At 42.5% G+C, this 14,744-nt stretch overlaps 1 protein-coding gene across 2 annotated transcripts in view; it reads left to right on the top strand.

Annotated features, from left to right (window-relative positions):
* The window catches only part of SV2B (synaptic vesicle glycoprotein 2B), a 161,756-nt gene that overhangs the window by 117,257 nt on the left and 29,755 nt on the right, over window positions 1-14,744 (top strand). For both annotated transcript variants that reach the window (XM_012643708.1, XM_012643707.1), the window contains exons 2-5: window positions 6,578-6,758; window positions 7,124-7,275; window positions 11,625-11,758; window positions 13,182-13,271. In XM_012643708.1, the coding sequence (XP_012499162.1) occupies window positions 6,580-6,758; window positions 7,124-7,275; window positions 11,625-11,758; window positions 13,182-13,271 (555 nt within the window). In that variant the 5' untranslated portion in view covers window positions 6,578-6,579. The remainder of the gene's footprint in view (window positions 1-6,577; window positions 6,759-7,123; window positions 7,276-11,624; window positions 11,759-13,181; window positions 13,272-14,744) is intronic.

Below are 14,744 nucleotides of genomic sequence, written 5' to 3'. Positions count from 1 at the left end.
TTAAGTGGAGAAACAAAACTATGAAGCTTCCAATATAGAATGGCATCAACTGTGTAAATACTGTATATAGTTTTATACACATACACGTACAAACACATGTATAAAATAAAACATGCTAACAACAGCTGTCTTTGAGGGGTGGCATGATGGATAGTTTTTGCTTTACCTTTGTTTTTGTTATTTCAAAATATCAAGAGAGTACAGATGTTTTTGTTACATGGATACCTTCTATAATGTCGGGGTTTTCAGTGTGCTCATCACCCAAATAGTGTTCATTGTACCCGACAGGTAATTACCCCCCTTCCCCCTCTGGATTTCCAATGACCTTTACATCTCTCTGTGACTGTGTGCGCCTATCGATTAGTTCCCAATTATTAAATTGTGCAGTGTCTGTTTTTCCATTTCTGAGATACACCACTTAGGATAATGGTCTCCAGTTCCATCCAAGTTGTTGCAAAAGACATTATTTGGTTCCTTTTTATGATCGAGTAGTACTCCTTTTATACATTTTGGGGGTATTTTGCAGATTTTTCTGAATTATTTTGATATATTTTGTTTATTTATTCAACAACTAGTAATGGAGCACCTGCTATGTGTCAATTTTTGTGCAAAGTGCTGGAAACGCAGTGGGGAACCCCCTGTGAACAGAGCCGACAGGATCCCTCCTCCCAGGAGTTTACAGTCAAAGGATCTTGACAAATGATGAATAAATACACAACAGCAAATAGAGATGTGCAGTATGAAGGAAAGGAACGGTACACCTCAGAAAGGCTAGCAGGGTAGCAGGGGTAACCAAATTCTGTTTGGAACAAGGATCAGCAAACTGGCCCACGGACCCGTGACCTATTTTTGTTTTTATATTTTTAAAGAGTCGTCAATTTAAAAGGAAATAACAAGAAGAAGATATGCCAGAGATCATAAGAGGTCTACAAAGTAAATCATTTACCAGTAAAATAGGTTCTCTCTGGCCTTTTGCAGAAAAAGTCTGATGAGTCTTAGTTTGGAATATCAGGGGTGCCTTTCTAAGGAAATGACATTTAATCAGGGAACTTAAGAAATAGGAGTAAGCCAAAAAAAAAAAAAAGGTGTTTTTTTTTTTTCCTCAAAGTCTTGTTAGAGGAAACTCAAAAATATTTTAGTGAAAGAAAGCTTTTTATTGGAGGCTGGCTCGTTCCCCCGGCACGGAGAGAGGGAGGTGTCTTGAAAGGGCACACTGCTATAAATACGTTTCTTCTGTGATTCTCTGTCCTCTTTCCTCAGATTCCTTTAATATGCGGTTGGTTTGCTTTTAAAATACCACCAACTTATTTTCATTTTTCCAATCCTGTGGCCTTCCAGGGTCAATTCTGAGCTGCACTACTAATAACAACAATAGCAACTTTTATTAATTGTGCATTTACTTTTAAGCCAGGCACCCTGCTAGACGCTTTAAATCCACTCTCCTGTATTAATATAACCCTAACGACTCTGCGAGATGAGAAGTATTGTCTGAATTTTACAAAGAAGTAACAACAGTCAGAGATGCCGATTGGGTTGCCAGGGTCAGGCCGCTGGTAATCAGGGAGCCAGGACCCCTGCCTACGTGTCAGTCTCAGCGCCGGGCCCCTCCTCCCATGGTTCTTGGCAACGCTGGCTCCTCCCTCTTCCGAGGAGGCGAGTTCCATTTCTTTTGTTGTGCTATCACCAGTTAAGTCTTTTGCACCCCTTCAACCTCATCCCCACTGCCCCTACTCTGTAAGTAGCAATTATAGTTTTAAATTTCCTTAAAAATCTCATTCCATTAAGGGGACATTCCCCTAATATGCCACCGAGCTTGTTGAGTGGAATTGAAGGATAGTAGAGTTTCCAATTTTCTAACTAGTCCCTTATCTGCTTCACGCTAAAGCAATTTTTGATAACTCCATTGCGCTCTAATTTTCCAAATTTATTGTCTTAATTTCTTCTGCTAATGACAGAGTTTAAATGAGTTTAATAGCACAGCCATTTCACATTAATGGCACAGAGGCATCGTTAATTTCATACTTCTCTTCCCTGGTGGATAGGCTCATTTTTCCTCCGTTCTTCCTTTCCCTGGCCTCCAAAGACAGCATTTGAGAAGCTCTTCTTACTCTCTCCAGTACCCCCGTTGCCTTGGACGGGGAGGTTTAGTAGTGAAAACACCAGGCTCAGAGCCAGGAGCCAGACATGCAGCGCCGGCCGGTGCTCGGCCAGCGTCGAGGTGCTGGGCCAGGCACTGACCTTCTCTGGGGCTCAACTTTCTTGCCTGGTAAAGCTAAGGGGTTGGATTTAATATCTCATTTCTAAGATTTGTCATTTTTCCTTTGTGTCTAGAACAGTCCAGGAATAGTAAGGAGATAGAAATCATACCAGTTATTTGAAAAGAGAGACTTTAATATAAAAAATTATTAACTGGGTAAGTGAAATGGTTTTGAAAAGTATCGCTGAGGTAGCATCTACCAGCCCTAGGGCTGGGGAGATAAAGGGAAGAGATTGGGATGATTATAACTTAGAACTGCAGAAAAGGGGCCCCATGAAGCTGCACTCAGATCTCTGGAGAGAGGCACGGGCTGGCTGGTGCAGGTGCAGGAGGGCAGGGTGGGATGCAGTGTGGCCTCTGCTGGTTGAACTCAGCCGCTGCCGTGGAAAGACACCGCTGCTGCCCAGGTGAAACCTACAGGAAGGGAAAGCACAGGTCCCTTCCTCCTTCTCCAGCCTTGAAGCCTCCCTCTAGTGCCCCCTATTGGCAGAGCCCGGCAGGGAGCAGCTGGCAAAACACACATGGGATCTGTGGGCCAAGTCGGGTCTGGAAGGGAGGCTTTGGAGCTGAGAGATAACAGCTGAGTAACTGGCACAGTGTTCATTGCTGAGATTGCAAACCGGTAGCCTAGAAGCCACTTTTGGCTCATAAACATGTCTTGTGTGGCCTTCAGTAGTTTAATCAAACATTTGTGTCTGGGCTTTTAATCTAAATATCTTCTTTCTGGAAAATTCACAGAACTTCGTCTTTCTTGATTTACATTTTTTAAAAAGATAAATGAATGAGAAAGCAGCTTGGGGATTGTCAAATTCAGTCATCAGTTTACAAATCAGATGGTTAAGACCCTCTCAGAAGGTGAGAGGTTTATCTCTTGAATCATACAACTAGTGAATAAGATCTGTGGGTTCCAAGGCTAAGCTTCCGGTCAGTACCCCTCGCTGCGTTTACAGCAGGACGGATGTGCTCTGCATAGCCTCTTACCATTCAAAATGTGGTTCCTGGCCCGCAGCACCAGTCTCACCTGTGAGCTTGTTGGAGATGCAGACTCTCAGGGCCCAGCCCACACCTGTTGCATCAGAATATGGGTTTAACAAGATCCCCAGGTGATTTGTGTACACAGTTAAATTTGAGAAGTGCTGAAGATAGCTTTATTGAAGTAAAAAAAATAAATAAACTTTTATTGGATGCTCGTGTTTTACTCTAGGGTGGGGCCAGGGTATGGGGTATAGAGATTGGTTCCCAGCAAATCTCTAGACCACTCCTCTAACTCTCTCCCCCTTTCTCTCTTCCCAAGTCATAGATCCACACACGTGCATGCAAACACGCGTGTGTGCACACACAACCACACACGCATGCAGCCATACACATGCATGTTCTCTCTGTCATTCACACGTACAGAGCTGTTTATGATCTGGCCTCTGTCCTGCCTCCACCCTGAATCCCTCTTCAGGTTTCCTCACATGAATGATGCTCTATTCACGGTGAACTACTTACAAGTAGTTGCCCAAACATATCAGACTTTATTTTTTGCCTCTTGCCTTTGCACTTGCTGTCTGCCACTGCCTTAATGCACTCTCCCAATCACCAAATGGAAAGCAGACTAAGTTCCATTTGTCTTTCAAGAACAGCTCAATGTCTTTCTATTGGAAGCCCTCTGACATTGAGTGAAGTATATCTAAGCTTTGCTCCTTCTCTGTGTTTTAATAATACCCGACATATACCTTCATTAAAGGCTTTTTTGCACTCATAGACAATCATTCATTTTATTGTTTATCTCCTTGAAAGGAAGGAACCCCTCCTCACTTAGCAAGCAGTCCTGGGGATGAGCAAGTGAAGAAAGAATGAACTAATGCAGTGCTGAGAAATCTGATCAATGCTTATGTATAAAGAGCAGTAAAGTGTAATAGTTAAAGCACCGTGTTGGTTTTTTGAGAAGATAAACAAAATTGACAAACTTTTAGCTAGATTAAAAAAAAAGAAGATTCAAGTAAAATCAGCAATGAAGGGGAGACATTACAGCTGATAGCACAGAAATACAAAGGATCATGAGCCTACTATGAACAATTATATTCAATAAATTGGATAACCTAGAAGAACGGATAAATTCCTAGAAACATGCAATCTACAAAAACTGAATTAAGAAGAAATAGAAAATCTGAACAGACAAATAATGAGTAAAAAGATTGAATCAGTAATCAAAAACCTCTCAACAAAGAAAAGCCCGGGGCGTAATGGCTTTACTGGTGAATTCTACCAAACATTTAAAGAAGAATAAATGCCGATCTTCCTCAAACTCTTCCTAAAATTTGAAAAGGAGGGAATATTTTGAAACATATTTTATGAGGCCAGCATCACACTGAAAACAAAGCCAGACAAGGACACTCCAAGGAAAGAAAACTACAGGCCAATATTCCTGATGTACATAGATAAAGAAATTGTCAGCAAAATACTAGCAAATTGAATTCAATGGCACATTAAGAGGATCATAACCATGATCAAGTGGGATCTATCCCTGGGATACAAGGATGTTTCAACATATACAAATCAATAAAAATGATATACTAAGACAGCAGAAATGTAAATCATATGATAATCTCAGAAGATTTATTCTTGGGATACAAGGATGTTTCAACATATGCAAATCAGTATGTGATATACCACATTAACAGAATGAAGGATAAAAATCATATGTTCATCTCAATAGATGCAGAAAAAGCATTTAACAAAATTTGACATCCTTTTATGATAAAAACTCTCAACAAATTAAGTATAGAAGGAATGTACCTCAACACAATACAGCAAGCCCACAGCTGACATCATACTCAGTGGTAAAATGCTGAAAGCTTTTCCTCTAAGATCAGGAATGAGACGAGGATACTCATTCTTGCCACTTCCATGCAGCACAGTACTGGAAGTCCTAGCCAGAGCAATCAGACAAGAAAAACAAATAAAAGGCATTCAAATCAGAAAAGAAGAAGTAAAATTGTCTCGGTTTGCAGATGACATCTTATATATAGAAAACCCACCAAAAAACTATCAGAGCTAATAAATGAATTCAGTAAAGTTGTAAGATCAAAGACCAACATTAAATAATCAGTAGCATTTCTATATACTAACAATGAACTACCTGAAAAAGAATTCAAGAAAACAATCTCATTTACAATAGCATAAAAAAAATACTTGGGAATAAATTTAACCAAGGAAGTGAAAGATCTATATATTGGAAACCATAAGACATTGATGAAAAAACTGAAGAAGAAAGATACAAATAAATGGAAAGATATTCCATGTTTATGGGTAGGAAGAATTAATATTGTTAAAGTGCCCATACTACCCAAATTGATCTACAGATTCAAAGCAATCCCTTCAAAATTCCAATGGTATTTTTCATAGAAATAGAAAAAAATCCTAAAATTCATATGAAACCACAAATGACTTGAATAGCCAAAGCAATCTTGAGTAAAAAGAACAAAGCTACTGGTATCACAATACCTGCTTTCAAATATACTACAAAGCTATAGTAATTTTTAAAAGCACAGTACTGGCATAAAAACAGACATATAGACCAATGCAACAGAATAGAGAGCCCAGAAATAAAATCACACATTTGTGGCTAATTGATTTTCGACAAATGTGCCAAGAATATGCAATGGGAAAAAGACAATCTCTTCAATAAACGACATTGGGAAAACTGGATATCCACATGCAAAGGAATGAAGTTATACCCTTATCGCACACCATTAACAAATTATGCTACATTCCCCTCAGAAGTTGGAACATTGATTATGGTTTGAAAAAAGTCCTTCTCGGGTGGCAATAGGATAGCCAGCCTTGTTAGCAATTGCTGTTTTTCACTTGACCATGTTCTTCCTTCCCTACATTTCCCATACCTGCTTTGCCACACTTTACCCTGGAAATTCTCTCCTTAAACATAATCCTTCAGGTAGGGGCTTTTGCAGCACAAACACTTTTCTTGCTTAAAAATGAAATTACAGCATTTCCCTTGTGTGTAGGTTATTCATCTAAAGAAGTAGTCTTTAAGAAAGGTGCATCTGTTCCAGTTTTGTTTGATCTGTGTAGTCTGTGTATGTGTTGGTAAATCTGGTGAGGCTATTTTTAGAAAAAAATAACATTGGTAAAAAGTCACATTTATATAGCACTTCTAATTTGCCCCAAACATCTTATCACATTCCACCTTTTTTGTCTACGACACGGAATTTACAGGATATGTGAAAATGAGCATTGGATTTTCGAAACATCAGGTAGTTTTTAATCTCTTGTCTTCTCTCTCCATTCTCTCCTTCTCTCCCCTCCTCTCAGGGATGATAGTCTACCTAGGAATGATGGCGGGAGCCTTCATCTTGGGTGGCTTGGCTGACAAGCTGGGAAGGAAGAGAGTTCTCAGCATGTCTCTGGCCATCAATGCCTCCTTTGCCTCCCTCTCCTCCTTCGTGCAGGGATATGGAGCCTTCCTCTTCTGCCGACTCATCTCAGGCATAGGGTACGTACTTGGAGAGCTTGGGCCGGGCCTTCCTAGACTGGTGGTCCCTCCATTCTGGTGCTCTAGCTCTGAGTGGTGCCTCTAGAAACCCTGGGGCTGAGTTTTTTGTTTGACTTTCAAGATACTATATCCAAGTGGAAACTTACAAAGGGTTAGGGTTATGATTAGGCTCTAAAATTAGTATATAAAGTAAAAATAATCTAAGACTGCCTCCCACATGTAGACAATGGCCTGGCCAGTCTCTCAAATTCATTGGGTTGTTTTACCACAGAGCCTAGGGGTGGGGTATGAGGCAACTTGGTTTCTGCTGTATCCATTTTTAGTGTGTAAGTTGATTCTTTCTCTCTGGCATTTTCTCTCTTTAGTATTGGGGGTGCTCTGCCAATTGTTTTTGCCTATTTCTCTGAGTTCCTGTCTCGGGAGAAGCGAGGAGAACACCTCAGTTGGCTGGGCATCTTCTGGATGACTGGAGGCATCTATGCGTCGGCTATGGCCTGGAGCATCATCCCCCACTACGGTGAGCCGCTGGCTTAAAATAGCCAAATAGCCCGGGCCCCTGTGTCTACAGCACCTGTACCCTAACTGCTTTTCCTGCCCTCAGGCTTATTCTGTATACTCACACACAGTTCCTGTATGTGATCTTGCTCTTTCTAAAGAACTTCTAACACTGTAGACACATTGTCAATTTTAATACATGACAATTTGGAAAAATATAGTCTGTTCTCCCTCTTTCCTTTCCTCCTTCCATTCCTTCCTCTCTTCCTCTCTCCCTTTCTTTTTTCCTTCCTTTTATTTGAAAGAACCTCAACCTTCATCTCCTCCAGCTCTCCTCCCTCAGCTAGTTAGGCTTTGGCAACTCCATTTTATAGGTGATGGACATAACAAAAGCCAAGAGCAGGTGGTGACTTGCTCGAGGCCATGCCCCTGGCATGGGGTGGCATAGGAGTAGAGTACTGACGCCCTCTTGGGTGCAGTATGCTTGTGCACTTTCTGCTCTAGTAGCTGCCGACACTCTTGTTTGGCTGCAGAAATGGAGCAGCCCTTATAGACATGGTTTCAGCAGGACAATTTTATTATCCTGGATAATTGTAAAACTGTGTTCTCTTGGACAGAGACCTGGCAACATTAACTCTTACTAGTGGTCTTGTCAAGAGCAAAGTGGGGAGAAGGCATTAGTTTTGAATTTGATTATGCTTTTTGAGTATACTGAGTAATACCATCATCATCCTTCAAGGTCATTTTTGGGAAACCATGAATTCTGAGTCTAGGCTCTGCCATGATTTAGAATCCTGTAGACCACTAGGTGGTAGTAGACAACTGTCCCCGAAGCTAACCAACACCTCTCTACTTGTTCATCCTTAGATATGACCCTCGCTGCTGTGTGTTCTGAGCTAATGGAGGCTCTACCTATATTGTTTTTTTTTTTTTAGAGACAGGTTTTCCCTCTGTTGCCCGGGCCAGAGTGCAGTGGTGTCATCGTAGCTCACTGCAACTTCAAATTCCTGGGCTCAAGCCATCCTCCTGACTCACTCAGCCTCCCAAGTAACAAGGACTACAGGCACTCACCAGCACACTTGGCTAATTTTTAAATTTTTAAATAGAGAGGGGGTTTTGCTGTGTTGCCCAGGCTGATCTTGAATGCCTGGGCTCAAGTGATTCTCCTGTCTTGGTCTTCCGAAGTGCTGGGATTATGGGCATGAACTACTGTACCTGGCCTTCACATATATCTTTTTAGGAAGAAGCTTTGGTGTGTAGACAGTATCTACTGTGTTGGTTAAGGTGATACTGGGTGCATTACCCTGATAAACTGATAAACCCTGAAATCTCAGTGGTTTTGTACAATAGAAGTTTCTCAGTCATGTAAAGTCTGGCTGGTGTTTCTGATCTGAATGGTTTACATATACTTCCTTCCTGGTCCCTGGATCTGGGGGTGGGGTCAGTCCCACCTAAAGCACATGTCTGCAACACAGCGGGGAAGAAAGGGCAGGAGGATGTTGTGAGGAGAGCTGGCAACCCACAATAGTCACAACACTACACACACACAAACACACACTATTGTGTAGCTGTCTGATTTCTAAGAAAGCAATACAAGAATTCGATTGGGAGCATGTTGACCAAGACGAATGGGATGCCCATGGCAGAGAGGCCACGTGGCTACTGGCTGACCACTGTGGGCTGACAGCAGAGCTTATGTTTTACCCCAAATAGACAGGACATGTCCCTATTTGTATACCTGTATGAAATCTGAGACTTTGACACTCTTTTAAAATAGAAGCCTCCCACATGATCAGGCTTAATTGAAGTAGCCATTAGCTTGGGGAAACCCATCCTAGAAATACGGTGACTAGAATCAGGGTGTAACAAGAGCCGTTATTTATTTTAAGCCTCATTTTACCAGGACCAGATGTTTGGTCCACAGTCAACCAGACATTTGATGATATTTCTCAAAGTACCCAAGACATTAATCCTCTAACAAATGCAATTGTAACTACAGAAAGGAGACTGAAGTTTGTGTGTACAGCTTGTGTAACCCATTTAATTGCTTTTGCAAAAATGAAGGGATGGGAGGTCTTGGCACCAGAAATTTGGGTAACTGACTCATTGAGAAAGAAAATTACAAAGCTTGGAATGTTTTCCTGAGAACTCACAGGCACAGCCCAGAAAAAAAATGGATATATTATGGAAGATTAATTCCCACTGTAGTCAGCACCACCAGCTGTTTGTGAAATCCTGACAGAGAAAAAGTAGGGCAGGCTAAAAGATCAGTAAACAGAACAATCCCTGCCTCCAAATTAATATTGTTCCAAATATTTGGAAGCAGCATACCATTTAATTTTATTCAATTTAGGGTCACAAGGATGTGCTTAATGAATGTGATAAATTCAGATTATTGAAATCACCAATAAAAACCATAGAAGCATGAGGCAATGCTGAATTTTGGAAAATTTACACATGTCATCATAAAGCAAAAAAATCATTTTGAGGCCAAATACTTTATAAACATACCTGTTTCTGCCCCCCTGCCCTGGTTATCCATCTGAGTTTGATTGCTGTGTAGTTTTGATCAACCCAACTTCCGATGATGCCAGAATACTTTTCACACATGGGCAGAGAACGTGTAAATATTACTATGGTTTTCTCTTCCTCTTTCTAGTGTTACTCCCAGGAGAAAGCAAAGGCTTTTTAATTAAGATTAAAACGAACAAACAAACCCCAGTGAGATGAGAAGAGACCAAGCTGTGCAAAAAGAGATTTGATTCCGGTTGAGAGTGTTGGATGAAGTGTATGTTCTGTTGCTGTGGCCAACTGTGTCCACATGGACACGGTCCCACATTTTCCCACCTGGGATCCCTCTGCCTAGTCCTTTAATTGTACAAACAGAGTAGAAAATATCTGCAGCAGCAGCAGATACGAGTTAGGAGTCCATTCCAAGGTGAACAAGTTGAACCACAATGGGGAGTAATAAGAATTCAAGACCTAAGCGCTCGCCACTGGAGTTGGCCATGTGGTATGTTTTCTAAGGAAATGAAATAGAAATTTTATATCCAGATAGTTATTACCCTCTAAACTGTATAAGTTTTTATATGTATTTATATAGCTATGTCTTTTAAAAAATACCGTTTGAATTGCCTTCAGAAATACTTTAGTGGCATTAAGAGAACCAGCCTATTTTATAACCTCAGCTTTAAAAAAAACAAACAAACAATTCTTTTGCTGATCTTTGCTGTTATTTGTTTTATTCAACATCATTGGCACTAAATGCCATTGTAGCTATTTCTAAAAATATCAATTCTACCCTGAAAGCAAGCGAATTATTATGGGTTGCCAGCAAATCTGTGGAGGTATCATTACCTGCATTCTGCTGCTGTGAACACCCACCGACACAATAATGATGTAGGAAAGTCAGGATGTGGAACTCTGATCTAGGTGATGGCAAAAATCCAGGCTCTTTCCACTGTGTTACTTACAAGAGGAAAGTTTGCTACCCATGGGGATATTCAAAATAATGTTTGAATGTAATTTCTGAATATGAGTTTTAGCTATGCTTCGAATAATGACAGCTAAATGGAAGCTAGTTACCTCCCCATTCCAATGATGGTGGGCTGCATTTGAGTGTACAAGTCGAGTTTCTTATAAAAAAATTTATGTAGTTGCATTATGACTTATAGTATTTCTCAAAGTGTGGTCCTGAACCCTTTGCACTGGAATCACCTAGAGCTGGTATCGCCCTCTGTCCTGGGAAAGAGGGAGCCCTCCCTACTCCGGCCTTCCTCGAGCTGCACCCTTTCCTATGAGGCAGGGGTTCCTGGGGCCATGACCCTTCTCTCCACCTCCATCCACATCATGCTCTGGGTTGCTCAGGACCCAGAAATTCCCATAAACTCAAGGGATCTGACGAGTGTGCCCGTTCTCACCATGGTGGCTTGTGGTGTCGCCACACATGTGGCCCTCACCCTACAGGAGGGGATGGGGAGGGAAAAGAGGGGAGTCCGGCAAGGGTGGGTATAATTCTGGGCCTACCTTCTAGCTTTTTATTTGTCAAGGGAGGTGGATAGCACTTCTTTTATTTAACAGTTTGTTAACTTGTAATGGCTCTGTAGAAATATGGAATGTTGCTTCTATTTGTACTCATAGCCAAGGCTCTGTAGCTGTCAGGCCAGGGCTGAATCCAGGGATTCATTAGAATGCAGATTCCCAGCTCCTATTGCAGACTTAGGACTCTTGGAGATGCAGCTGGGGGAGTCTACATCTTAACCGGTTCCCCAGGCGCACTCTTGTGTCAAGTGTGCGAGCCAGGGCTGCAGAGGTACTCTTCTGCAGAGGAAAAGAGCATGTTCCAGAAATCCTCTGACTGCTTCTTCACAGGCTGGGGCTTCAGCATGGGGACCAATTACCACTTCCACAGCTGGAGAGTGTTCGTCATCATCTGCGCTCTGCCCTGCACCGCGTCCATGGTGGCCCTCAAGTTCATGCCGGAGAGCCCGAGGTTTCTGCTCGAGGTGAGTCCGTGCCTCCCTGCCTGCGTGAGAGTGACGAAACAGCCACAGTCCCAGTCCTAGTCCCACGTCCTCTCCTGCCTGCACGTTGCTCCCCCAGGTGGGCCAACCTCCCTCATCATGAAACCTGGCTCTGTTTCTGCTGGTGGTGGTCGCAGGTCATGGATTCATGGACAGCACCGGGGGCCCAGGCGAGACAAAACAGGGGTGTGGTGCGGTGCTGGAGGGCGGCTCCAGAGTGGCCTCGTGATGCCCATTCTCCCTGGAGGGCCTGATTAGGAGGCTCTTTAAGGCTGCATGTGCGCTGTCTGCCCATGTGCCTGCAGTGAGATCCGTGGTGCAGCTCAATGCTGCTCCCAGGCCCTTCCGGACTGTAGCCATGCAGGGCCCTGAGCCACCAGAAAGCTGCACCCGGTGTCCTGAGCCTGCCACCTGCGGGGATGTCTCGTGCTTGCAGAGGTCAGGCAGGACAGGGGCTGGCACAGGGGCAATGGGATTTAGAGGCTTTCACAGCCCCAATCTGCAGAGCCCACCTGTCTGCCTCCTTCTTGAGCTTTCCGCAGAGTGGTCCTCCTTGCTGAATTTCCTCTGTCACCCCCTGACCGGGAGTTGTGCACCTTTTGCTGTGTGTGAATGTCCTAGAGCTGCTGTAACAAAGTACCACAAATTGAGTGACTTAAGATAACACATTTTTCTGCCAATTTCTGAGGTTAGAAGTCCCACACCAAGGTGGCAGCAGGGCCATGCTCCTTCCGCAGCCTGTGGGGGAGAATCCGTCCTTGCCCCTTCCCGGTGCTGGCGGTCTGCTGGCAAGTTTTGCCGTTCCTGGGCTCGCAGCCGCTTCACTCTGATGGCGGCCCTGTCACGTGGCCTTCTCCCTGCGGGTCTCTGTCTTCACCTGGCTGTCTTCTCACAAGGACACCAGTCGCATTGAATTAGGGCTCCACCCTACCCCAGTATGTCCTTGTCTTAATTTAACTAATTACACCCGCAGCAGCCCTGTTTCCACAGGAAGTCACTCTCTGCGGGACTGGGGGTTCGGACTTTCGCATACCTTTTTGTGGTGGGGATGGGATTCAGCCCCTAGTATGTTGCTTTTTGCTTCATCTCATCAGCACGGAACGTGGCTCTCACCCCAGTCCATTCGACTCACAACTGCGGGTGGTTACTCAGTGTGGCATGATGGTATTAATAATACCTGGCATTTATATCTTGAATGCACAACTTTATTAATTTTCCAAGAACAGCTGGGGACAGAAACTTGTCCTAGTCTTTCACAAGCCCTAGACAGCAGTGAGTCCACGTCCAGTTTCCTCACTGCTGGGTAATGGCATTCCCCTTGAGTTTGTAGGATTTTCCACCCCCTAATGAATAGAAGGCACGTTCAATGGTGACTTTTTCCCATCTCTTCCCTTGATCTCACCAGATGGGCAAACATGATGAGGCCTGGATGATTCTCAAGAAAGTCCATGACACCAACATGAGGGCCAAGGGGACCCCAGAAAAGGTGTTCACGGTGAGTGTGGGGCCGTCTGCACCAAGAAGAGGGTGTTCTCTCTATTGTTTTGGTTTGCTAAAAAAAGAGAAAAAAAAACTTATTATATAAACACATAACAGAAAATTTGTCAAAAACGGAACAAAACCTTTGCTATTCCTATCACATTATCATAATTATTCTTTGCATTTTGATGGATATTCTTCTAGGTTTTCCCTTAGGTAGCTAATTGTTAAAAAATGAAAAACTAGCTATATTCACATGGGGATGAGCATAAATACATAGATTTACATAAACATTATGTAATGGTACAGTACTCATAATCGTCTTATATGTTGTCTCATAGTATTCATAACCATCATTTTAATGAACATTAATGTTAGGAACATTAACACAGTTTTCCTGGACGTATCTCTAATGTTAGAGGTTTATTTACCCAGTTTTAGTACGTTGTTCCTGTAGATATTTTGGAATGAACCTTCTCATGCACATAGTTCCTTCTTCTTCATGTTCTAGGTTTGTTTTCTGAGAGTCGACTCCTAGAAATAAAATTACTTGCTCAAAGAGTGTGGATATTTTTATGGCTCTTGAGATATGTTGCTGAATTACATTTTAATAGGGTTGTACCAGTCTACAGTGTCACAAGCAATAGGGGGCCCGTTTCTCTACACCCTTACCAGCATTGGCTATTAGTCTGAATTTTGTTTCTTGCTAGTTTAAAAACCTGTAAATGGTAGTTTTCGTGAAGATGTTCTGCTAGGTACAGAGATGCTGTGTTCCTGCCTGCCATGCCCTGGCCAACTGGAGGCTATAGCCACCTCTGTGTACCTGTTTCTATAACTTGCTTTAAGTTCAAATCTATTTCCTCAAGGAAACCTTTTTGGATTCGCTCCCACCTACCTTCGATTCACTGCTTTTGATTCTTTGGCTTCCATAATTCCAGTCTTGAGTGAAACATTTGCCCTTGTTAACCTGTTGGTTAACGCCACTGATTCTCAGGTAGAACACATGGTGGCTAAGCTTCTGCACCCTGGAGCCAGGCAGTCGGGGTCCACATCCTGGTTTTGATACTTTCTAGCTGCGTGCACTTAGGCAAGGTTCTCTCCGTGCCTCAGTTTCCTCATTGGGAAAAGAGGGATAATAATATCTAAAAGTATGGCTGTTGTAAGGATTAAATAAAACACCTAAAACACTGCCTGACTTGGAATAAGTGCCATGAATATATTAACTGTTATTTAAAAATATTATGACATATTTTTCCATAAATTAACTCAACTTAAACTTTTATGGAAAATCACTTGATGGCATATTTCCTCAATTCTAATCCTCCTAAAATGCCTAAAATATGGGACCAATGCTTTTGTTGCAAACATTTATTAAGAAACATAATTAACAGAAATATTCCAAATGAAAGATGTTAAGCACCAGAATGGTTCTCCCAATCTTCCATCCCACCCAACTCTGTGATAGATTACAGTGCTACAGCTGGGCTAC

Source organism: Propithecus coquereli, unplaced genomic scaffold (assembly GCF_000956105.1).
Source record: "Propithecus coquereli isolate 6110/MARCELLA unplaced genomic scaffold, Pcoq_1.0 Scaffold20, whole genome shotgun sequence".
Lineage (NCBI taxonomy): Eukaryota > Metazoa > Chordata > Mammalia > Primates > Indriidae > Propithecus > Propithecus coquereli.
Note: the sequence above shows the minus strand (reverse complement) of the source record. Positions and strands in the feature narration are given on the sequence as shown.